Source organism: Bombus affinis, chromosome 11, assembly GCF_024516045.1.
Source record: "Bombus affinis isolate iyBomAffi1 chromosome 11, iyBomAffi1.2, whole genome shotgun sequence".
NCBI lineage: Eukaryota > Metazoa > Arthropoda > Insecta > Hymenoptera > Apidae > Bombus > Bombus affinis.
The window spans coordinates 346,828-373,825 of record NC_066354.1 but is presented as its reverse complement, the minus strand read 5'-3'; the positions used below and the strand labels follow the sequence as shown (position 1 = coordinate 373,825).

General features: G+C 38.5%; 1 protein-coding gene across 2 annotated transcripts in view; it reads right to left on the bottom strand.

The window, feature by feature from the left end:
* The window catches only part of LOC126922074 (26S proteasome non-ATPase regulatory subunit 9), a 33,136-nt gene extending 6,227 nt beyond the window's left edge, over positions 1 to 26,909 (bottom strand). Inside the window, exons 1-4 of one of the 2 annotated variants that reach the window (XM_050734281.1) lie at positions 26,753 to 26,909; positions 26,504 to 26,603; positions 26,241 to 26,425; positions 25,865 to 26,164 (exon numbers count right to left, since the gene is read on the bottom strand). In XM_050734281.1, the coding sequence (XP_050590238.1) occupies positions 25,937 to 26,164; positions 26,241 to 26,425; positions 26,504 to 26,603; positions 26,753 to 26,863 (624 nt within the window). In that variant the 5' untranslated portion in view covers positions 26,864 to 26,909 and the 3' untranslated portion in view covers positions 25,865 to 25,936. Of the gene's footprint in view, positions 1 to 25,864; positions 26,165 to 26,240; positions 26,426 to 26,503; positions 26,604 to 26,752 lie in introns of those variants that run through there. The other variant, XM_050734282.1, reaches the window with a different exon arrangement.
* Positions 26,910 to 26,998: the final 89 nt, after the last annotated feature.

Genomic DNA, 26,998 nt, shown 5'->3' with positions numbered 1-26,998 from the left:
AAAAAAAAACGTTTTCTTTTTTGCTGAATATTTTGTACATCGCATGATATATACATATATATACAGTGTACATTATTGTAGTATCGGAAAGAGGATAGGATTAGAATAATTTAGATTTGTAAAATTCTCCTAATACTATTTATTGAGATAAATAAAAATAACAGAGATTAATTGAACAGAGAACGATAAATGTCCAACTTGAACTAAACGCAAAAATCTTATTCTACTCAAATCACTCCCGCAACTCTATAACTCTAACAACTCGATCTCTCTACAACGCTAGCAACTCTACAACTCTACTCCTCGGCTTCTGCACTCGCTCGCTCTCGCTTCTCAACTCACACTGTACGCCTTTTGCATTCGTTCTCGCCGGCGTCTCAACTAACACTGTCTTTAGCGTCTCTTTGTCTTTGCCGTCCTATCGGACACGTGTCCCGAAACGCCCGTGGCCAGAGTCACGCAGGCCCTTTCCACGAAACTATCCACTTCAAAGGACTGACGACACACTGATGTACCCGACGATGCCGCGGCTGTCGCGACATTGTTTACGGTTCGGTCGATATCTTAGGCCTTTTGTCCACGATACTACATTATTATTATTATTATTATTATTATTGTTGTTGCTTAGTTCGTGCCTTTCGGCTTTGGACGAACTTTCGGTTTTACATCTCTTATGTCTAATTCTTTTTGTTACGCCGCGCAACACATCTGCACTCCATCCCGCGCGGCGTGACAGCCAACGGTCTACGTGCCGTCTTTCGAACCTTCCATAGGCCTAAGTACCCACCATAAAGTTGAAATCCTAACTGCATTGTTCGTACAAATGGTTTAAGTCAATCTGTTTACCAGAAAGGACTTTCTAATTCCAGAAGTATTTTCAGCTGGTTTTTTAGAAGGGTCCTTGGGTTTATTACATGCTCTTAAGAATTACGGTGAAAGCGGGTAGTAGCCTAACGAAAAAAGCGGAGATCTACCTAACGGAAAATCTGAGTTTCCCTATAAACAATGTCGCCTAGGACCCAAGTTGGTAGGAGGCTTCTTCGTCCTCTCTTCCTTCCTAACATTGGTCCTAACCAATCGACATCACGGATTATTGCCCTCACTTTCCTAACTAAAAATGTAAGCACCGAATCCGCGTTCTTCGTTCAAAGGGCACACCCATACCGAGCTTTCCTCCGTACTCACATCAGAATAAAACTTTAGAGTTTGATCGTCTCTCACGGTGTCTAGAGTTCCTGCATTTCCTACAACTCTCACCGTTCCTACCTCTCTAAGAGTTAGATCGTCTCTCACGGTGCCTATAGTTCCTGCAATCGCTACAACTCTCACCGTTCCTATATCTCTCAGAGTTTCCTACAACTCTCAAGGTGCCTACACGGCCTAGAGTCTCCTAAGGCTCTCACATTATCCAGAACTCCGACAGTTCCTATAACTCTCAAGGGCCTAGAGCTCCTGAAGCTCTCCTTCTCTCATCTAAGACTAACCCTTCTCTCGTTATCTGTATCTTAATCAACGGCGTTACTACTTTGTGTGATTGTATAAAGCGTTGGAAATATACATTATTATAACTCTGTGACTCCCAGTGTTATACCGCATCAACCACCCCGATTATCCTAACCGAAATACGGGGATCGAACTATTCGTGGTGTCGATTATTCTAATCGTAACGGGAATTTACGACTCCCGTTGACGCGTATTCTAACGACCGCGTCTCCCCGCGATAGCTCGAAAATATACTTTTTTTTACATATCTACCTCCCCTCTTTTCCACTCTATTGCACTCCCTATTCTCTAAAAACTAAAACTAGGAACTACAAATTAACCACTAATGACTAAAAACTATTGCTACTTTGGGCTTTAGTCTCCTTGCTGTGCACCCTTCCTACCGTTTGCCCTTCTCTTCTCCATTATTGCTTTCAGTTCTGCTAAACCTTCTCCCGTCTCATTTAGTACTTTTCCTATATCCTTTGGTCCTCCCGTTATTTCACATTCTTCTATTACATGTTTCAGGTCTTCTTTATTCCTTTTTCATAGTCTGCATTTTTTTTCTCCCTCTTCCTTCCAGTATTCCCTTGCTTTGGTTTTGTTTCCACATCTGAATCTTGTCAGTATTCTTCTGTCTTTCCACTTCATCTTCTTTTCTAGGTACTTTGGTAATTTTCTTTGGCTATATTTCTGTAGTGTATATTATATTTGGATTCCCTTATCCTTTTCCCCCTCTCTTCTGTTTCTCTCTTTCTTCTTTCCTCTATAATCTGATCTGCTGTCATCCTTTCTTGCTCCTCTCTTGCTTCTATCAGCATCCCTCCCTTACTCACCTCTTCTAGTCCCATCTTTCTCTTTCTTGTTCTTTTCCCTTCATGGCCATGTCTCCAGTTTCTCTCTCTTTCCTTTATACACTTCTTTACTAATTTCTTTTTTGATTCTAAGGCTTTTTCTTCATATCTTGCTGCTCTTTTTAATGCTTTTTCTTTTATTTCTATTACCTTGCATTCTTCTATTAATATGTAATTTGGTGTTGTCATATCTAAGCATAATATCCATTTCTCATATCTTCTTTGTACTTTATTCAGTCTTCCTTCCATGTTCCAGCTCCATATCTCTACTCCAAACAGTGTCCGGCTCTCTACCAGTGCTCCAAACATCTTCATTCTCTTTTTGTAGTCCTGTTTGAATATTTTTTCTTCCACGCTCCATGTTTTCTTCATTGATATCGTTGCTCTCTTTTTACTGTCTTGTATGTGCTTCTCATCGCTGCCGTTTTTCTGTAGTATGTACCCCAGGTATCTTATCTCGTCACTTCTTCTAATTCCTGCTCTCCCCATTTCCATTTTCTTTGTCTTCTTTTGTTCCTTCTTTTTTCGAACACTACTATTTTGATCTTTTCCGTGCTCAGTTCTAACCCTGCTGCCTTTAAAAACTTTTTGAACCTCTTTCTTTTTTTTATTTATTTATTAAAATTCACAATTTGTCCAATTTGGACATTTGGTAGAATTTTTTAGCAGTTATATTAACATGCTGGTGGCTACCCCCAGCGGGGTACCATCCTCGCGTTTGCTAGGTTATGTCCTTTATAAGGTCTGCTGGGTGCTTCCTTTTTAGTCTTCTGTCCATATTTATGGTTTTGTATGTTTCCGCAGCTAGCCGGTTTGGGTGTGTTGCTATTCTTGATTTGTATTTCTCGGAGTATCTGCTAATTTCTTCCTTGACCGTTGGCATTTCCAGGTCCCTTCGTATATCTTCGTTTCTGACGTACCAAGGTCCGTTTACTATTGTTCTGAGGATTTTAGCCTGTATTACCTCTATTTTGTTTATATGGCTCATTGCTGCCGTCCCCCATAATGGTATTCCGTACGTCCAGATTGGTTTTATGATCGTTTTATATATTTTTAATTTATTTTCTATGCTTAGTTTGGATTTTCTGCTTGTTAGCCAATGCATTTGTCTCCTTGTTTTCTGTATTTTTTCTACTATTGATTTGATGTGTAGTTTCCAGGTGAGTTTTTGATCTAAGTGGAGTCCTAGGTATTTGACATGCTTTGTTTGCGTTATATGCGTGCCGTTCAATAGGATGTTTGGTGGTATCTTTTTTCGTAGCGTGAATGTAATATGGTTGCATTTATTGGGGTTTGCTTTTATTTGTTTTTCTTGTAGCCAATTTTCTATTTTTATGATATGTTCTTGTAGTATTTTGACTGCCGTTTCTGGGTTAATATGCCTGACTAGAGTTCCGCCTGGGCAGGCGACCTAAACGGACGTGCGAAACAGTGCTCCAGTGAAAGTGCGGCAAGAGAGAAGAGATAGGGACAAAGTTAAAGCCAAAAATAGACAAAACGTGGAATCATGCAGATTCCACCAATAAAAATAATTAATTCCGGTGAAACATTTTTCATAAATAAAGCCACAGACTCTACATATGTAGAGAAAAATGATGATATTATGGAAACAACACAATCCGACGAAGAGCAAAACATACCAATACACCAGGAAGAAAGCTGGACGGTGGCAACCTCCAGCAAAAAACGGAAGGTAACCCCGCTCGCAAGCGCGAGGAAAATTGATACATATGAAAAAAAACAATGGCTACAAGATATCAAACTGCACAATCCATTCAGTGCACTGCCAGAAGAGGCAGCAACGGACCCAACGGAAAGTCCGACAAACCGTACACCCAAACCACCACCAATATACGTAGACGCAAAAATAATTGACCCCCTCATCGAACTGCTAAACAACATCGCAGGGAAAGACAACTACATCATCAAACAAATAAAAATAGACCAGGTTAAAGTACAGACCAACACCCCAGAAACATTCAGAAAAATTACAAGATCACTAAAGGAAAAAAATGCAGCATATCACACTTTTCAGCTCAAAACAGACAAAAGCTACAAAGCAGTAATCAGGGGACTACACCCAAAAACAAATACTGGAAAAATAAGTGAAGAACTGGCAATAATCGGACACCAAGTAAGATCAATAAATAACATAAACAAATACGATACCAAACAACCACTACCGCTATTCCTAGTTGAACTAGAACCTAAAAACAACAATAAGGAAATATACGATATAGAAAAATTACTAAACACAATAGTAAAAGTAGAGCCACCCAGACATAAAAAAGAAATCCCACAATGCATAAGATGCCAACAATACGGACACACCAAAAACTATTGTAATAGAACCCCGGCATGCGTTAAATGCGCAAAAAATCATCTCACGACACACTGCCCATCCACGGGAAAAATTGAGGAGGTTAAATGCTACAACTGTAACGGAAACCACCCAGCCAGCTATAAAGGATGTGAAGTAAGAAAACAATTACAACGTAAACTGTTCCCGCCCCTACGAAGCAGAACAATCACTAACACACAAGCCCAACAGGACAGCACAAATCCTGAAATAATTCCAAGTACAGAACAAGCAACAAACACCAAACCTATCAGCACCAACACCATTGGTGGTCTAAGCTATGCTCAAATAACCAGCCAATCAACACATACACACAACCAATACCACAGCAATAGTAACAATGACACTGCAGAAATCAAAGAACTACTCAAACAATCCATAAAGAACACCGAAATGCTAACCAGAATGATAAGCGAACAAAATGCAGTACTAAAACAGCAAACTCAACAAATCACAGTCATGCTACAACTAATTACAAACGTGCTAAGCAAAAAATAAAAACGGACACTCTAAAAATAGCAGCCTGGAACTCAAATGGCCTGCAACAACGGGCCCTCGAAATTAAAACATTCATATACAATAACAATATAGACATACTACTTGTCTCAGAAACACACTTCACTACAAAAAGCTACTTGAAAATACCATACTACACCATATATGATACCAAACACCCCTCAGGAAAAGCTCACGGAGGGACAGCAGTGATAGTCAGAAACGATATCAAACATTATCTACACAGCCAAGTTAACAAAGAATATTTACAAGCAACCACTGTTACAGTTCAAACTAGCAGCAACTACTTCCAGTTGTCAGCAGTATATGTGCCTCCGCGACACAAAATAACATCACAAATGTGGGAAGAATACTTCCAGGACCTAGGGGACAAGTACATCGCAGCGGGAGACTACAACTCAAAGCACACGCTATGGGGGTCAAGAAACATTACACCTCGAGGCAGAACACTGGAAAAATACATTAGAAATAATAACCTCAATATATTATCCACAGGAACACCGACACATTGGCCGACTGACCTGAACAAAAAACCAGATCTTCTGGACTTTGCAGTTACAAGGGGACTAAACACAAATAAACTAAAAATAACACCCAACCTCGAGCTCAGCTCCGATCATACACCCATAATAATTGAATACAGAAACAAACCAATTCACTATAGCAAACCAGAAACACTATGCAACAAAACCACCAAATGGCAAACCTTCAAAGAAATAATAGAAAGCAAAATAAACTGCAACATCCCGTTAAAAACTCCTGAACACATAGAACAGGCAGTAGCAACATTGACAGCAACTATTCAGGAAGCAGCAAGGACAACCACTATTCCCGAACCAACCAGCAGACAAACAATAACAATCCCGCAAGAAATACTCGACAAAATCAAAGAAAAAAGAAAAGCAAAAGCAAAATGGCAAAAATACAGAACCCGAGAAAACAAAAAACACTTAAACAAACTTGCAAAGGAAATAAAAAACAAAATAAAGGAGCACAACGATAACGAATTCGCAAAGTTCATAGGGACACTCTCCACACACGAGAACACCAACTACTCACTATGGAAAGCCACGAAAAAAATAAGGAAGCCAATAATACCCGTCCCGGCAATCAGAAAAGCAGATAACACATGGGCAAGAAGCAACGAAGAATAAGCCGAAGAATTCTCCAACCACCTCTGCAACACATTCACACCACACATTATCAACAACAGCAACCTCAAAAGTCATATGGAAGAGGATCCACAAACCACTACTACCACAGCTGACAAGGAATACACCATACCTAAAACATCGGCACAAGAAATTAGAAACATAATTGATAAAACAAAAAACAACAAAGCGCCAGGAATCGACCTAATCAATGGTAAAATCTTGAAAAACCTTCCGCCAAAAGCAATAAGACTAATTACAATAATATTCAATGCAATTCTAAGAATTCAATACTTCCCCAAACCATGGAAATTAGCACAAATCAAAATGTTACATAAACCAGGCAAAGACCCACACCAAAGTGCATCTTACAGACCAATATCACTCCTTCTAGTATTTGGGAAAATACTGGAAAAAATAATATATTGCCGGACAAAAACAATAATAGAGACAAAAAAACTAATACCGGATCACCAATTTGGTTTCAGAAACAAACACTCCACGATAGAGCAAATGCACAGGCTTATAAACGAAATAATAGTAGCACTAGAAAACAAGGAATACTGCACAGCCCTCTTTATAGACATAGAGAAAGCATTCGATAAAATTAACCATGAAAGTCTACTACAAACAATTAGGAAACAATTCCCGGAGCAAATACACCACTTAATAAAATCCTACCTAAGCAGCAGAACATTCGTAATAAAAATCAAGGACACACATTCTCAAGTTAAAGACATCAAGGCCGGGGTACCACAAGGAAACGTCCTAGGCCCAATACTATACACATTATGCACGGCGAACATTCCAACAACTACCAACAGCACAGTATTGACATTCGCGGACGACACAGCTATACTAGTCAGGCATATTAACCCAGAAACGGCAGTCAAAATACTACAAGAACATATCATAAAAATAGAAAATTGGCTACAAGAAAAACAAATAAAAGCAAACCCCAATAAATGCAACCATATTACATTCACGCTACGAAAAAAGATACCACCAAACATCCTATTGAACGGCACGCATATAACGCAAACAAAGCATGTCAAATACCTAGGACTTCACTTAGATCAACAACTCACCCGGAAACTACACATCAAATCAATAGTAGAAAAAATACAGAAAACAAGGAGACAAATGTATGTAGTATCTTAATGGGTCTTAGAGGAAAGGACAAGTAATGATGTTTTGATTTAATTAATAATATTCGAAGCAACGAAATAATTACAATGCTGTCGTACGTCTTATTTTCAGACGCGGCTTTCGACTTCCCGATTCACACTCTTCGGCTTCTACACTCGCTCGCTCTCGCTTCTCAATTCACACTCTGCACACCTTTTGCATCCGTTCTCTCCGGCTTCTCAACTAATACTGACTTTAACGTCTCTTTTGTCTTTTCCCGTCGTTCGAGACACGTGTCCCGAAACGCGCGTGGCCAGGGTCACGCGGGCCCTTTCCACGAAACTTAAAAAGGACCGACGACACCTTGATGTACCCGACGATGCCGCGGCTCTCGCGACATTGTCTACGATTCGGCAGATATCTTAGGCCTTTTGTCCACGATACTACATGTATTGGCTAACAAGCCGAAAATCCAAACTAAGCACAGAAAATAAAGTAAAAATATATAAAACGATCATAAAACTAATCTGGACGTACGGTATACCACTATGGGGGACGGCAGCAATGAGCCATATAAACAAAATAGAGGTAATACAGGCTAAAATACTCAGAACAATAGTAAACGGACCTTGGTACGTCAGAAACGAAGATATACGAAGGGACCTGGGAATGCCAACGGTCAAGGAAGAAATCAGCAGATACTCCGAGAAATACAAATCAAGAATAGCAACACACATAAACCGGCTAGCTGCGGAAACATACAAAATCACAAATATGGACAGAAGACTAAAAAGGAAGCACCCAGCAGACCTTATACAGGACATAACCTAACAAACACGAGGATGGTACCCCGCTGGGGGTAGCCACCAACATGCTAATGTAACCGCTAAAAAATTCCACCAAATGTCCAAATTGGACAAATAGTGAATTTAAATAAATAAATAAAAAAAAAAAAAAAAAAAATATGCCTGACTAGTATAGCTGTGTCGTCCGCGAATGTCAATACTGTGCTGTTGGTAGTTGTTGGTATGTTCGCCGTGTATAATGTGTATAGTATTGGGCCTAGGACGCTTCCTTGTGGTACCCCGGCCTTGATGTCTTTAACTTGAGAATATGTGTCCTTGATTTTTATTACGAATGTTCTGCTGCTTAGGTAGGATTTTATTAATTGGTGTATTTGCTCCAGGAATTGTTTCCTAATTGTTTGTAGTAGACTTTCATGGTTAATTTTATCGAATGCATTCTCTATGTCTATAAAGAGAGCTGTGCAGTATTCCTTGTTTTCTAGTGCTACTATTATTTCGTTTATAAGCCTGTGCATTTGCTCTATCGTGGAGTGTTTGTTTCTGAAACCAAATTGGTGATCCGGTATTAGTTTTTTTGTCTCTATTATTGTTTTTGTCCGGCAATATATTATTTTTTCCAGTATTTTCCCAAATACTGGAAGGAGTGATATTGGTCTGTAAGATGCACTTTGGTGTGGGTCTTTGCCTGGTTTATGTAACATTTTGATCTGTGCTAATTTCCATGGTTTGGGGAAGTATTGAATTCTTAGAATTGCATTGAATATTATCGTCATTAGTCTTATTGCTTTTGGCGGAAGGTTAATCAAGATTTTGCCATTGATTAAGTAGATTGCTGGTGCTTTGTTATTTTTTGTTTTATCAATTATGTTTCTAATTTCTTGTGCTGATGTTTTAGGTATGGTGTATTCCTTATCGGTTGTGCTAATAGTGGTTTGTGGATCCTCCTCCTTATGACTTTTGAGGTTGCTGTTGTTGATAATGTTTGGTGTGAATGTGTTGCAGAGGTGGTTGGAGAATTCTTCAGCTTGTTCTTCGTTGCTTCTTGCCCATGTGTTATCTGCTTTTCTGATTGCTGGGACGGGTATTATTGGCTTCCTTATTTTTTTCGTGGCTTTCCATAGTGAGTAGTTGGTGTTCTCGTGTGTGGAGAGTGTCCCTATGTACTTTGCGAATTCGTTATTGTTGTGCTCCTTTATTTTGTTTTTTATTTCCTTTGCAAGTTTTTTAAGTGTTTTTTGTTTTCTCGAGTTCTGTATTTTTGCCATTCTGCTTTTGCTTTTCTTTTTTCTCTAATTTTGTCGAGTATTTCTTGCGGGATTGTTATTGTTTGTCTGCTGGTTGATTCGGGTGTAGTGGTTGTCCTTACTGCTTCTTGAATAGTTGCTGTCAATGTTGCTACTGCCTGTTCTATGTGTTCAGGAGTTTTCAACGGGATGTTGCAGTTTATTTTGCTTTCTATTATTTCTTTGAAAGTTTGCCATTTGGTGGTTTTATTGCATAGTGTTTCTGGTTTTCTATAGTGTATTGGTTTGTTTCTGTATTCAATTATTATGGGTGTATGATCGGAGCTGAACTCGAGGTTGGGTGTAATTTTTAGTTTATTTGTGTTTAGTCCCCTTGTAACTGCAAAGTCCAGAAGATCTGGTTTTTTGTTCAGGTCAGTCGGCCAATGTGTCGGTGTTCCTGTTGATAATATATTGAGGTTATTATTTCTAATGTATTTTTCCAGTGTTCTGCCTCGAGGTGTAATGTTTCTTGACCCCCATAGAGTGTGCTTTGAGTTGTAGTCTCTCGCTGCGATGTACTTGTCCCCTAGGTCCTGGAAGTATTCTTCCCACATTTGTGATGTTATTTTGTGTCGCGGAGGCACATATACTGCTGACAACTGGAAGTAGTTGTTGCTAGTTTGAACTGTAACGGTGGTTGCTTGTAAATATTCTTTGTTAACTTGGCTGTGTAGATAATGTTTGATATCGTTTCTGACTATCACTGCTGTCCCTCCGTGAGCTTTTCCTGAGGGATGTTTGGTATCATATATGGTGTAGTATGGTATTTTCATGCAGCTTTTTGTAGTGAAGTGTGTTTCTGAGACAAGTAGTATGCCTGTATTGTTATTGTATACGAATGTTTTAATTTCGACGGACCGTTGTTGTAGGCCGTTTGAGTTCTAGGCTGCTATTTTTAGAGTGTCCGTTTTTACTTTTTGCTTAGCACGTTTGTAATTAGTTGTAGCATGACTGTGATTTGTTGGGTTTGCTGTCTGAGTACTGCGTTTTGTTCGCTTATCATTCTGGTTAGCATTTCGGTGTTCTTTATGGATTGTTTGAGCAGTTCTTTGATTTCTGCAGTGTCATTGTTACTATTGCTGTGGTATTAGTTGTCTTATGGTATAGTTCTATTAGTGGTATTATGTGTCCATTGGCTGGTTACTTGAGCGTAGCTTAGACCACCAATGGTGTTGGTACTGATGGGTTTGGTGTTTGTTGCTTGCTCTGTATTTGGTATTATTTCGGGTTTTGTGCTGTCCTGTTGGGCTTGTGTGTTAGTGATTGTCCTGCTTCGTAGGGGCGGGAACAGTTTACGTTGTAATTGTTTTCTTACTTCACATCCTTTATAGCTGGCTGGGTGGTTTCCGTTACAGTTGTAGCATTTAACTTTTTCTATTTTTCCAGAATATGGGCAGTGTATAGTTAAGTGATTTTTTGCGCACTTGACACAAGCTGGGCTTCTGTTGCAATAATTTTTAGTGTGTCCGTATTGTTGACACCGCATGCATTGAAGTATATCCTCTTTGTGTCGTGGTGGTTCCACTGTTACTATTGTGTTTAGTATTTGTTTGATATTATATATTTTCTTGTTGTTTCTGGGTTCCAGTTCTGTTAAGAATAGTGGTAATGGTTGCTTTGTGTCGAATCTTGTTATATTGTTTATTGTTCTTGTTTGATGACCAATTTTTTCTAACTCATCGCTTAGTTTATGTATGTTCGTTTTAGGATGCAATCCCCTTATGACGATTTTATAGCTCCTTTCAGTTTTTAGCTGATACGTATGGTAAGTCGCATTTTTTTTCTTTTAATGCTTTTATAACTTTCCTATATGTTTCTGGGGTGTTTGTTTGAATTTTTACTTGTTCCAGTTTTGTTTGCTTTATTGTGTAGTTGTTTTTCTCGTCTAAATTATTTAGTAGATCGATGAGTGGGTCTATTATTTGGGCCTCAACAAAAATTGGTGGTGGTTTTGTAATATGATTTGTTTGAATTGTGGTTTTATTTGTGGGGTCAGCGTCTATTTCTTCCGTTAGTGAGCTGAAGGAGTTACTTAATGGTAATTCTTGCAGCCATCGCTGCTTTTCTGTAGCTGGGTTTCCTATGGCACTTATGTCTGGAGTTGTTTTGCGTTTTTTGCTAGTCTTCGCTAGCTTCCAGCTTTCGTCCTGATAGTATCTTTCATAATCTGGATTGCTCTCTTCCTGTCCCCGCAGCTCTTTTGTTTCTTCTGTCTCCATGTTAATTTGTTTGTTTTTTATAGAATATGTTTCTCCCTTTGTTGCTATGTTTATTGTTGCTATCTGCATTGCTCTTTTATTTCCTCCTCACTATCACTTTACAGCACTATTACTTTGAAGCACTTTTTCCTTATTCACTTATACCTGGAGAGGACGACCGTCTAGACACGTCCGTCCTCCTCGGCTGTCCGAGCAGGAGTGTGTAGAAAACGTTTATGGATATTTTAAATGTACCTCATCAAAATGTTTGTAATATTCTATTAATTTGTGTGATTCGCTGTTTTGCATAACGGCATAGACGGATTTTACAGAAATACCAACTTTCGGACACATCTTGAATTATGCACAATAACGATGTTGTCACGACCGGCATACTTAAAATCCGATGGACCGATGATGGTGTCACGACCGGCATACTTCAAATCCGATGGACCGATGATGGAGATAGAGATGTGGCGGCCTTGGCGACAATATATATCGCCGAAGTGCCTAATGAGTCATCTATATCCTAACGGTCCTTCCACCGAATGTTCTAGAAGCGTGGCAACGGTCACGTACGCCTACAGGGTAGTGGGGATATTGAGGGATGACAAACAAAGAAGAAACAAGTCCCACCGAAAGCCAAATTGTAAGAGCTTCAGTCTTGGAAAGTCACGGCTGGAGCTCAGAACAAAATCGCAGTCAGTGTAAATTCAGAATACAAGAAATAAATTCTCTTGTTTTTTGTTACCTTAATTTCTTTCTTTTCGTTCGAGCTACCCCTTTTTTATTTTTACGTGACAATGTAGTTGCTATGTTAATAAAGAAAATTTTGTAGATGTTAGAAAATGCAATGAAACCATGTTCATACATACATTTAACCTACATGTATATATAACATGTCGAAATTAATACAAAATATTATTAAAAATGTAAATATTCGAAATAAGTTTATTCTTTTAAATCCCTGCTGTCTTTTAGCTATATGTATCAACAAATCCTTCTTTTTTCAATTTTATGAACATGTTTTGTATTAACAATAATATTAAGGCATAATTATATTTATCATCGACAAATTACATAGTCTATCTCTCATTGTTCTAATCGTTTTATAAGTTCAAGCTCACCTTTAAAACAGAAATATACTATTAGTATAATTCTACAAAAAATAGCTCTGTAATCGACATTAAGAAAAAAAGAGTATGTCAGTCAAAATATTAATTTCCACTAAACAAAAAACGATATGTGACGGCAACTATTTCTATGACACGATTAAACATGTCAAATGAATTTTCAACGACGTAACCACAAATTTTTATACAAAAATCCCGTAAAAATTTGAAATGCTGTAAAAATAAAAATTTTATGTACATATACAGATGCAGAAAATCTGAGAACTGTGTTTAATGCCTCCTTAAACGATTTGTATTCAATATATAGTAAGTCGTTTATTTATTTATTTACAAAATTTACGCTGTAGCTTACATGCATGTATACTGCACATTATTTAGGTCTACAAGTTTAGATATGTACTTGAATTATGAAAATAAATGAGTCAATAATAAAAATTGGTTATCGAATATCAAAGTAGGAAAGTATCAAATACAGATTCAATATAAAAATTAAATTATAGTTATATGTATATGACGAGACCGTGATTATCTAAACTAATTATGGTACACGTTGTTCGGATAATCGAATAACTTTGTTCTCATATGGAAAAATATAATTTATTTTCATCTATTGCATAAATATTACTATTAAACAAGAATAAAGTTTGCAGAAAGCAAAAGAGAAAAAGAGAAGAAGTAAGGACAGAAGTAGATGTTGATAATAATTATAGTTTATAAAATTTGTAAACCAAATCCTATTCAATCTCAATTCAAGGCCGCTAGGCTGAAATAAAACTATCTATCGATACAAAATCAAAAGCTTTTGAGTAGAAACGTAACAGTTTCTATCCTTGTTTTTCAATCTATCTTACAAAGGATCATTTGCAAATTTTTCATTAATCAATATTCCGTTAATTCTTCTACTTGACTATAAACAAAATCTACATAGAGGTATTTTTGCATCACTTTCAGCATTGTCAATTCAACCGAGCAAAAAAGGCCAAATTCGGTCAGCGAATATAACTCTGATATAACTGGATCGCGATCAGCACACCGACTCGAAAATATCAGTTAAAATTAATCGAAGCAAACATTTCGGTTTCACTTACATGGTAGGCAGATGAGTATCTAACAATGATGGACGCATATCTTGACAATTGTCTATCGATCGAGGTAAATAACGATAACGCGTTCAAAGAGAAGACGAGAATAGCACACGCCGCAGCTACCACACTATGTAAAATGAATAGCATAATGAAGCAGATGAGAAACTGGCGGGACGACCGTATGAAATTACGATCCAACATTTGGCGATTAAAGCTAGCTTTACGAGTCGCTGCAAGAGACACGGACGACACTTTGCACGCTGTCCGATTGATCGAACATCAAAAAGCAGAAATCAAACGGCTAGAGACGGTGAATAAAGATTTGAAGAAAGAAATCGCTGATATTAAGTCTGCTCTGCTAGATGGAGACTACGTTACGCGGGAAACCGCTTGGAAATCCGATGACAAGGCCGTGGAAGTTAAACAGGAGTACTTAATCGAGAGAGAACGTTTGAACAACGAGATTCAATATCTGAAAAGTCGGTTGAAGGAGGTGGAAGGGGGTCACGAACACAATTCGGAAGTGGAACACTTAAAATGCAAACTGAAGCACTTCATGATGGTCGACTACACTATGGAAATTATATTCACCGATATAGTTAACAAAGTCGCCGAGACAATAGCAAATCTATCCGAGGAACTAGTGAATGTAAACGATCGCTTGCACAAGTCGCAAATGAAAAACGATAATTTGTACGACGAGATCGATAAACTGAAAGCCGTGATAAGATACAGAAATGGTAATCTCACGGATTATCGGAAGAGAATTGTTGAGCTGGATAATCTAACGAAATGTTTGAAGACAGAATTAAATAGATTCAAAGTTAATGACGGTAATAATTCTTGGAACATTGATTCAAATAGTCATAATAATCTTAATAATATCGAACGACTGGCAAAAGATTTAAGAAACAAGCTAAAAAACGACCATGAGGTACTGCTTGCTGGTGGCGATCCGGATTACTTAAAATATATACAGAAAATCATCGAATTGAGCGTTAATTTAAAGCAACTGCATATCGGATTTGCAAAATTTAGCAACCAACTTAATCCATTATCTCTAGGCAAAGTAATGAAATCTAACGAGTATTTGAAACAACTTGCAACATTGGATTCGACTTTAAAGGAAATCGACGTCGAAATTGATAAGTTAAAGAATAATCATATAAAGAACCATTATAGAATTGGCGGCAGCGACGGTCTAGAATACTTAATTAAAATAGAAGAACTCGAGACGATCATCGAAAAGACACGGTCGACCATGAATGGATTGAATCGTCGTGCGGAAGGAAATTCCAACAAATCGAAAGACCTTGAAGAATTAGAAAATTTCGTCGGTAGAGTGTGTCACCAGATTAAGCAGTTAGAAGTGATCGTCGTATCCAGCGATCGTCTAAATACATTCAAGAGAATCGATCAGTTGGAGGGTTTGATCGTTCAATTAAAGTCGGAACTGAATGAGAAAGACGCCCATATAAACGTTCTTGACCAGGAATTGTTCGGTACTGAAAATTTGTTGGAACAAAAAAGAAAAGAATTGCAGCATACACAGAAAAAGATTGTCATGCTAATGGAAGAGAACAAAATTTCGAAGTTGAGAATAAAGATGATGGAGGAGAAAGCGTTGGAACTCCAGCGTGATCAGGAGGATTCGAGAAAGGAGCTGGTACAACTACAAAAGGTGGAACGCGAAGCGAGCTTAACAAGAAAAAAATTACAAAATCTTCAGAGCGATAAGGAAAGATTGTTAAAGGAAATGGGAAAAATTCGTGACGCCGTACAAAAGAAAAGCGAGGAAGCAAGGAGCGTTCTTATCGAGAGAAACACGATGGAGAAAGCATTAAACGCCAAGATCACGGACTTGACACGAAACATTCAGATTACTTTGAAGGAAAATAAAAAATTAAAAGAAAATGAAAATGCAAAGCGTTCGGAAGAAGCGATGGAGAAAATGAATGCTGAATTACAACAACTGAAGGTGGACTTAGCAATTTCGAATGAAAATTTCGATAATGCGAATCGCGAAATTGCCGATCTGAAAATTAAATTGTACCATTTTTCCGATGCTAAAACAAGACTGGAAACGAACATTTTTCATTTAGAGTCGAAAAAAGAGGTGCTCGTGTATCAACTAGGCGCAGAAAAAACTACCGCCGATGAACGACTGAAAGAGTTCACCAACTTAAAATCCGATTACAACAAATTAGACATCAAAAGAGCGAATCTCGAGAAAGAGAAAGAACAATTAAACGTGAATTTGACGAATATAAAGATCGAAAAGGAGCTACTAGAAAAATCCGTAAATCACGTTCGCACCAAATGTACCATGCTTGAGGACAAGATTGATAAGTATAAATGTGAACGCAACAGTCTACTCGAAGAAATCAGAAACTTTAGAACGAGCAATGAACATTTAAGTAACAAATTGGAAGTTACGCAAACAGAATCGAACAGGATCGGGGACAAAATAAAACAACTAGAATTTGAAAACTCGAAACTGCACGATGATTTAAACGGACTGACTTTAAAGAAAATTAACTTCGAAAACCGCGTGCAAACACTTCTGTTAGAAAAGAATCAACTCGCAACACGCATTAACGAACTAGACAAGAACAGTGTCACACTAAACGATCTATTGAACCAAGTTAAAACGGTGAATGAACAAAATTCTATTGTCGAATTAAACAAATTAAAAGGGGATTATAGTAAAATGAGATCGGAAAACATGTCTCTACAAACTACTCTCGATGAGGTAAGACAAAACAATGAAACGTTGAGGAAAGCAACCGAGGAACTGAACTTGAGACTGAATGAAATTCACAGCGAATGCAAGATATTGGAGAACCAGCTACAAATTTTAGAGGTGATGAACGCCACATTGAAAAAAGAAAAACAATTGTTGGAACAGAAGTATACGACCAGTTTACGATCCAAAATCTCCAATATAGAAAAAGAGGAAACAGTGGTGTATAGCAAGTCGATTTTTAGCCAACAAAATGAACAAATCGTGGAGCGTGCAACGAGAAAAGCTTTTAATAGCAAATCTGGTAAACGCTTGAATGACAAAATAAAATTAATGGAAGCAAAAGAAGAGCTAAAGAAAGTGATTGTAGAAAACGAATCGTTACGATTCGAGGTATTAAACTTGAGGAGTCAGAACTTTGAAGTTAAAATGCAATTGGCTTGCACGAAGGATGAGCTTCGAAAGCAGAAGACTGAATTAGTAGAGAACGAAACGAATGAAATCGTGTTTAAACCTACCTCGAACAAGCTAGAAATCGTGAATCTTTATTATAAAGAGATCAATAGTTACTTGAGTCATGATATGAATAATGTAAAAGCAGTAACACGTATCGGTCAGTCAAGTATATGCCCTTATGACAGGTCGACAACGGAACAAGCCGGAACGCAAATCGAGAAATTAATGGAAATTGCGAACAAACTAAAAGTGCAGAACATTGCCCTAAAAATGGAGATAAATTCTCTAAGATGCAGCTTGGTTGTTAACTTCACGAAAGACGAGAAAAGGAAGGAAGAGCTGCGAATCGCGACTGAAGAAATTCAAGCATTGAAAACGGAATTGACGACACTGAGAGACGAAAAAGAGTCTTTACGGGTTCGGTTGGATACAGCGAATTCGAAATTGGATCGATTAGAATCTGAGAAAACTGCTTTGAAAAATGAGCTATGTGCCTTAAGGAAAATCAATTCCGGTCTCAAACACAAAACAAGCGAATTACACTGCGCTTATCAAAAGTTGAAGGAGAAGAGTGTAGAATTTGAGAGCTGTATGATGAGAGCGATTAATAAAATAAAGAGATATACGATGAGTGCGGATAATCTGGACAATCCAAATGATTTGAAGGATCTTTTAAAAAAGTACATTTCGAGCGAAGAAATTTTATATTCAATCGAACAGAAAATAAACATAGAAGATACATACAAAAATTTTGAAATGATGTAATTCGATAAAATTATTTCGTTAGTTATAATGAAATAAATTGATAGAGTATATACGCAACTACGTATAAAGAAGACAAATTGTAATATAGAACTTATTTTTATTTTTAGGCAATTTTTCTATAACAAGTGAGCTAATTAAGTTAAATATGTATTTTAATATAATATTTGTAAGAGAAATTTGATTCAATCCTGAAAGCACAGCATTTTATTTATTGTCATGCTAGGGTTAGGTTAGGGTTTAGTTTAGCATGATTGGAGAAGCTGTCGAGATGGTATCGCAGATAAAGTACCTGGGTCTCATCATCGACAGCCAGTGGACGTTCGGGCCGCACTCCCGAGTTTGACTCCCTAATTCCAAAGGTGTCGGCGGCGGTCAACGCTTTGTGCGGTATGCTGTCGAACATCGGCGGGATAGGAATCGCGGTGCGCCGACTATACGAATGTGTCGTTCAGTCTAGAGCGTTGTACAGGACCCCGGTATGGGCGGACGATCTGATGGCGAGTCGCCGTAGCATTCTGCCCTTAAGGAAGCTGTACAGAGTGACCGCCATAAGAATCGTCAGGGGATACCGAACGGTGTCCCACGCGTCGGCGACTGTCCTGGCCGCATCTCCTCCCTGGAAGCTCTAGGCGTTGGCACTTAGGTGGAAATACAGCCGCCAGAAAGCACTGGACCCGGGGGTTGACGCGGCCGGACAGGTGGCCCGAGACGTTCGGGGGACCGCCGAGGAAGAGGCGTGAGATCGATGGCGGTCTCAGCTGATCAGCGAATAAAGCGAACATCGAAGTATAGAGGCGGTCCTCCCTAGCTGGGAAGCTTAGAGGAGCCGCGGTGGCCTCCCGTTAACTTACAGGATGACTCAGATGCTCACGAGACACGTAGTGCTCGGCGAATACCTAATGAAGATCTGGTGTGGAGCGACGGAAATCTGTCACCACTGTGGAGAGGGCAGGGACACGGCGCAACACACGTTGGAATTTTGTCCGACGTGGGAGCTACTCCGCTACATCCTGCGTCTCGTAATAGGCCAGAGATTCGCCCCATCGGCAATCGTGCAGGCGATGGTGAGCGGGTAACAGAAGTACGAGACTATCCGCCCCTATTGCGAGCAAGTTATGCTGGTAAAGGAGCGGACTGACAGGAAGAGAGAGAGAAAAGCTCTCACCCTTGTAGAGTCAGTTTGCCGGTGAGTGCCGAAGCGTGCAGACGTGTGTCCAGTGCCCTGTGAAGTTCACAAAACAACACGTGACGCTCATCTGTCGAAAGCAAATCCAACAAACCTAGCCAAGTGTTCACTCAGCCTCTCGACTGGTTATTTCATATTGAATTAACTAGATCGACGATGGCCCAATCATCCCAAACGGGCTCTACGGAGCAGAGTTACAACAACGCCGCTCTTCCTCCCCCATGGCAAAGGGGCAATACACCCCTCTTTACAAACCCTTTTGCGAAAAAACGCAAACCCGAAGCTAGCAGGACCAATTTGAGCAAAAGGCAAACCAACCCGCCAGCCAGCCAAGTGACCACCCACAACAGGTTCGCGATACTGGAGGCTGAAGTCGCTATGGATACAACCACAGAGGTAAATACACAACCTACACAAAAACCCCCCCTCCAGCGCCAATCTTCATCGATGATGTCATTGACATTCAATCAATGACAAAGACAACCCAAAACGAAATCGGCAAGGACGAATATAAATTGAAAATCAGCAACAACAGTGTAAAAGCCCTGCCGGCCAACCCAGACGCATACAGAAAATTAACGAAGTTGTTAAAAACCCTGAATGCCAACTTCCACACATACCAACTCAAGCAAGAAAGACCATTTCGAGTGGTGCTACGCAATATCCACCACTCAGTCGACCTACACGAACTAAAGTTCGAACTTCTAAAACTTGGCCACGAGGCAACTAACATCAGCAACATAAAACATAGAATCTCAAAAAATCCACTATCGCTATTTTTCATAGATATAAAACAAAAAGAAAATAACAAAGAAATCTACAACGTCAACCGGCTGATGAACTCCATAGTTAAGTTCGAACCACCTCTTGTAAAGAAAGAAATAGTACAATGCAAAAGGTGCCAAAGGAACGGCCACACGCAGAAATACTGCAATCATAACTTCCGGTGCGTAAAATGTGCAGGAAGTCACCCCACAGACCAATGCACTGAATCCCCAGAAACCCCCGCGAAGTGCATCCACTGTCAAGGAGTGCATACTGCGAACTACAAAGGATGCTCAGCCTATAAAACACTACATAATATTAAGTATCCAAAACTGAGACCCTAGGAGATAACCATACAAGAACCTAGACCCCAAAAAATTCACCATACCATCAATGTCCTATGCCCAGGCAGCACAAGGAAACGTAAACAACTCGAAAACCCACAGTGAACACACAGAACATAGTATTCCCACCCCACAAAACACAGACAACTTCACCAGACTTATCGAAAAACTTATCGAGAAGCAAACAGAACAAATTAACAACTTACTGTCACTACTTACACTCTTCATGGATAAATTAATACGCACAGAAGCAAAATAAAACCAATGCGTATAGCTCTATGGAACGCCAACGGTCTAGCTCAGCACAAATTTTAACTAGAACTCTTCTTAAAACAACAGCAAATCGACGTAATGCTCATATCCGAAACCCACTTCACCGACAAAAACTACCTCAAAATACACGGCTACAACTTCTACCATACCCAACACCCCAGTGGAAAGTGCATACAGCGGCACCGGAATCATCATCAAATCCAGCATTAAGCATTACGAGCTTCCAACATTCCAGAAAGACTATCTTCAAGGCACAAGCGTAGCAATAGAAGACTGCCATGGTACAATCACCACCTCAGCAGTATACTGCCCTCTCAGACACTCGATTGCTAATGAGAACTTCGACAGCCTCTTTGACGCCCTGGGCAATAGATTCATAGCTGGAGGAGACTATAACGTCAAACATACCCAATGGGGCAGCAGATTTGTCACAGCAAGAGGCGAAAACCTCCTGAAAAACATAACCACCAACAATCTCAACTACCTCAATATATATAAACCTACATACTGGCCCACTGACACTAACAAAATCCCCGATTTACTCGACTTCTTCATAACCAAAAATATCTCGCCCAGATATGTCCAAATCAACTCCTCGATTGAACTCTCTTCCGACCACTCCCCCGTAATAGAAACAGTCGGTTCAGCAGTAATCGAGAACCCACCTAATGGCCTTATTCACAACCAACTCACCAACTGGCAGTTCCTTAGAGAAATCTTTAACCGCTCAACCTCTGCCTCAATCTCACTAAAAACAAAGGCAGATATCGGAACTGCCACAGAATACTTAAACAAGAGCATAATAAACGCCATCCGCTCCTCCACACCTACTAAGACTTCTATCAGCAAACACGAATATCCCCATTACATATTAAACAAAATCACAGAAAAACGAAGACTAAGAAGAGTATGGCAGGCCCATAGAATACCGGACGACAAACGCAAACTAAACAACGCAACCAGGAAGTTAACCAAAATCATTAAAGAATACAAAAATGACTGTTTTCAAAAATATCTCGTCAATTTGTCCCCCACTGCCGACTCCAACTATTCTCTATGGAAAGCTTCCAGGAAACTCACGCGTCCCCCTCAAATAATCTCACCAATTCGCTGTCCACAAGGCGGATGGGTACGAAGCCTTATGGAAAAAGCCAACCTCTTCGCCAACTACCTATCCAACATTTTTAAACCTCATTCCTCCAATACCGCTCCGGAAATAACAGAATACCTGCATTCTCCCTTCCAAATGTCTCTCCCCATTAAACCTTTCACTTCTCTAGAGGTTACCGAATTAATCCATCGTCTGATCCCTAGGAAAGCACCGGGGCATGATCAAATAAGTAACAAAGCAATTAAGGAACTACCTGTAAAAGGGATTGCACTCATTTCTTCAATCTTCAACGCAATTCTTCGCCTTGAATACTATCCCAAAACCTGGAAAACGTCACAAATTACGCTCATCCCTAAACCCGGAAAACCAATACACGAAACTAGCTCCTATCGCCCAATTAGTCTTCTACCCACTTTGTCAAAACTATTCGAAAAGTTGCTAACGAATCGACTCCTTCCACTCCTAGAGGATCTGAAAACTCTTCCAGATCATCAATTCGGCTTTCGGAAGCAGCATTCCACAATAGAGCAAATCCACCGAATGACACACAATATCAGCCAAACCCACGAAAAGAAAAAATACTGCTCAGCGGTATTCCTTGATATTCAACAGGCATTCGACAAAGTATGGCACGAAGGGCTTCTTTACAAATTTAAAATGTCCTACCACACACTTACTACTCCATCCTAAAGTTCTACCTAACCAATAGGCAATTCATGGTTAAATACGTAGACGCCATTACAACTTTCCCAATAGAAGCGGGCATACCCCAAGGCAGTGTCCTCGGACCCCTTCTATTCTCCATCTACACTGCCGATTTACCAATTTCGACAGAAATAACCATAGCAACATTTGCCGACGACACAGCACTATTAGCGTCCCACGCCAACCCGATAATAGCCTCATCCACTCTCCAGCGAGGTCTCGACTCAATGGAAAAGTGGTTCCATGAATGGGTCTTCAAAATTAATGAAAAAGAATCCACACGTGTAACCTCCACGCTGCGAAAACAAACCTGTCCACAGGTCTCCATTAACAATATAACAGTTCCCAACAAGGACACAGACAGATACCTGGGCATGACTCTAGACAAGAGATTAACCTGGAAACAACATATCCTAGACAAATCTAAACAACTCAGGGACAAACTCAAAAAATTTTATTGGCTCATTGGCCGTCGCTCCAACCTAAGCACGCAGAACAAAATTACGCTCTATAAGACCGTAATAAAACCTGTCTGGACCTACGGAATCCAACTATGGGGAACAGCAAATAATTCCAACATTGAAATACTCCAACGCTTCCAATCAAAAACGCTAAGATCCCTATTAAATGCACCCTGGTATGTTACCAACGAAACAATCCACCGTGACCTCAAGATACCTACAGACAAAGATGAAATACACAAGTCCAGAAGCAGATATAACGCAAGAGTCAACAACCACCACAACCCATTAGTCACCCAACTACTAGACACGACGGACCAGATCCGCAGACTAAAAAGAAAATACCCTCTAGATTAAATCCTTAGATTCTACTAGGACCAACAATATTAAACTATTATAAGCCATGTCATTGTATCACGCCAAATGAAGTTACTGAAAATTCTCAACGAGAATTGCTTGTAAATATACTAATAAATAAAGAAAAAAAACCCTTCGAACCCTCAATAGGCCCAAGAACCCACCATAAACTTGAACTTCCAACTGTATTGTTCGCACATATGGTTTAAGCCAATCTGTTTGCTCGAAAAGACTTTCTAATCCTAGAAGTGTTTTCGGTTGGTTTTTAGAAAGGTCCTTGGGTTTATTACGCGCTCTTAAGAATTACGGAGAAAGCGGATAGTGGCCTAACGCAAAAAGCGGAGATCTACCTAACGGAAAATCCGGGTTTTCCCATAAACAATGTCGGCCATGAACCACGTTGGTAGGAGGCTTCTTCCTCCTATCTTCCTTCCCAACATTGGTCATAACCAATCAGCATCACGAATCATTGCCCTCACTTTCCTAACTAAAAATGTGAGCAACGAATCCGCGTTCTTCGTTCAAAGGGCACAGCCATGCCGAGCTTTCCTCCGTAATCACATCAGAACGAACTTCAGAGTCCCTATAACTCTCACAGTGCCTACAGGTCCGAGAGTTCCTACAGCTCTCACAGTGCCTACAGGTCCGAGAGTTCCTACAGTTCTCACAGTATCTACAGGTCCGAGAGTTCCTACGGCTCTCAAAGTGTCTAGCTAGTCAATCAAGGTCAACATCTACGAATGATCCTTTTCTTCGTTACCTGCATCTTAATCAACGGCGTTACTAATTTGTGTGATTGTACAAAGTGTTGGAAATATACATTTTTATAACTCCGTGAATCACAGTGTTATACTACAACAACCACCCCTATTATTCTAACTGAAATAAGGGAATCGAACTATTCGTGGTGTCGATTATTACAATCGTAACAGGAATTTACGACTCCCGTTGGCGCGTTTTCTCGCGACCGCGTCCCCCCGCGATAGCTCGAATTTACACCCTCTGCGATTTGCTACAGCGAATATAGGAATTATCTAATACTACATTAAATGGATAACATCGCATGTGACATAAAAATGGTAAGGAGGTCAGGTAACTCTCAAAACAAGTCGTGGATTATGAAAAAGCATTGCATCGATTGCATGTCACGTCTATTTTGTACCTTGTCTGCGATATAGTGCTGAAAAGAGTGTATTCAAAGATATTTATGAAAAGTTAATAAAGCATAAAATAGTCCAAAATTTCGTACAGTGATTCGTAAATAGTTATACATATTTTAACTACATCTAAATGTTGAGGTTATTCAGTATATAAAGAGAGAAAAACGCGTGGATGAAGTGTAAGATACAAAGTATATATTTGACTTAATAATGAAATACAGGAATACAATTTGATCTGGTCCAGATCCGCACGCTAGCAGTGTTACTTTATGACTGAAAACCCCGAAGCCAACGTCGCCTGTCTACAGTTTATGGTCTGCCTCCCTGCTATTCTTTTGTCTATGTGCTGTCGATGGCTTCAGCGCTTGAGAAAGCTAAAAAGACCAGATGTGGAGTTTTCCTAGAAGTGGTGACCACTTCAACACTAAATATAAAATTCAAAAGTGAAATATGGAACATTAAACCAAATAAAAATTCAGCACTATTTTGAAGTCAGAGATTGGAAATAAAAGTATTTCGATTTTACCTATAAATCACTTCATGCTTAATCAAATCTAATATTAACATTAATACAATTTTCTGCAAGCAAAATTATTTTCTATTATTAACAATATAACATATAAATACTAATATCTAAAATCGCTTTGATTCATTAATACATATATCTTTCCAAATCATAAAATCCAGTTGAAATCCTAACAATATCTTATTATTTGTTTTGAAGACTTGTATCTCTGCATTTGTTTCTCTGTAATATTGAAATATATATCTTATGAGCATCATATGAATCATCATATCATAATCATATGAATAGCTTTCATATTATTGCTCATAAGATATGTATTTCAATATTGTAGTAGGGTTTAAGAAGTAATGATTAATACCTACATAATTATAAAACTGTGGTTTACTAGTAATTGTTCTTTGTTTATAGCTTTTGTTTCATTTAAGAAATAAGATAAATTATCTTGTGTTCTTATGTTTGTACCACTACGTTGAACATCATCAAAGAGCATTGCTGTCTATTTTTGTTCACGTGGAATTATAGTTACTATATCGGCAGAAATATCTACACTTTTGTTTCCCCTCCACACTTCAAGCAATGTTTCAGAATTATAGAATGGGTATAAAGTATAAACAAGCAACCATAGACATTGATCAGAATACTCAGAAGTATTAGTGTGACCTAACACTTGATATCAACAAAGAATTAAGCTGAACATTGTCTATACAGAAGAAATGTTAATAAATAAATTAATATACAGTAATAATACAACTTATAATTTGCAATCAATGAAAAATGCATCATGCTGCTGCTTTTTAGTACCTACTGATGCTTCCTCGAATCTGCTTAACTCTATAGCAACTCACTTTAAATACTAAAGTGAAAATTCATATTGATAGATTATATGTACTGAATTTCAAGGTCTCTAACTACCCAACATCTTAGGATTATATCTCTAACATTTATTTAATGCCAACTCCAAGATCATTGCATAGAAAAAATATATTATGAATGCAATAATTATAAATGCAATAATTTCTAAATATTCTTTTATTGACTAATATACACACAAAGCCAACATATAAATAAAAATTCTCTCACAAAGCTTTATCTTTCAACTGACTCTATAGGTATTACATTGCAACCCAAAAGACCATTACCAATCCAAGGACGTGGAATTAAAGTCAGGGCTACAATAATAGACCCACGTTTGATTTTTATATTTACTGTCTTATATCTGCTATTTTGTACCAAAGTTCCAATATCTTTTAACGATTTAAAATTCCGGCAATCAATGGAACCAAATTCTAAGATGAGATCATCAACTTGGATTCCCTATATAATTTAACATTTGTAAATTACAGTTTCATGAGTTTAGAAACATTATGGAAATCTAAAATAAATTTTTTACCGCTATTTCTGCTGGAGAACCTGAGGATACTAAATTCACTTTCAAGAAAGGATCCAATTGTGCATTATCTTGAACAATAGTTGTAGTTGCAAGAGAACTTTCTGCTTGACCTCGTGCTACAGCATGCAGTTTATGCAAACCTTCTTCCATTTTCTTCATCAATGTTTTATGATCATTTCTGAGACCTAATCACTCAATAATGTACTAATAAGTCCAAGTTAATAGAATCTCATGCGAGAAAATTGTGTAGTAATTAGACGCACATATTATCTTATATCTCACATGTCTCACTTGGTAAACATCAATGTCATTTCGTGGATATCCTTCGCAGTCCACCAGAGGATCATCCATGCCAACATGACTCTACAATTCGTACATATGTATAAAAATTCGGTCATTTCCTCGAAAATTTGACAGGTCATTCTATTATAAACTATATTATATTTATTTTCAATAACATCATTAAACAGATATTCTGTGCAAATTTAAAATATATCAATATATGTACATACAATATCTAAGATTTCTTTTAAAGCCTTCAAATCCGATTCAATTTTATCTTTGTCTTTCATAAGCTGAAGAATGTAATCCTTAGCTTCCTGTAACTCCATGTCGACCACCATTTTCACTAGACTGACGTACGCAGTAAATCATCAAGTATGTAACTTGAAAATGAAAACATGAAAAATCATTTTTAAATTCTCAATGCATTTTCAAGATTTCACTTTCATAAATTAAAAGCGAATATATAACAATTA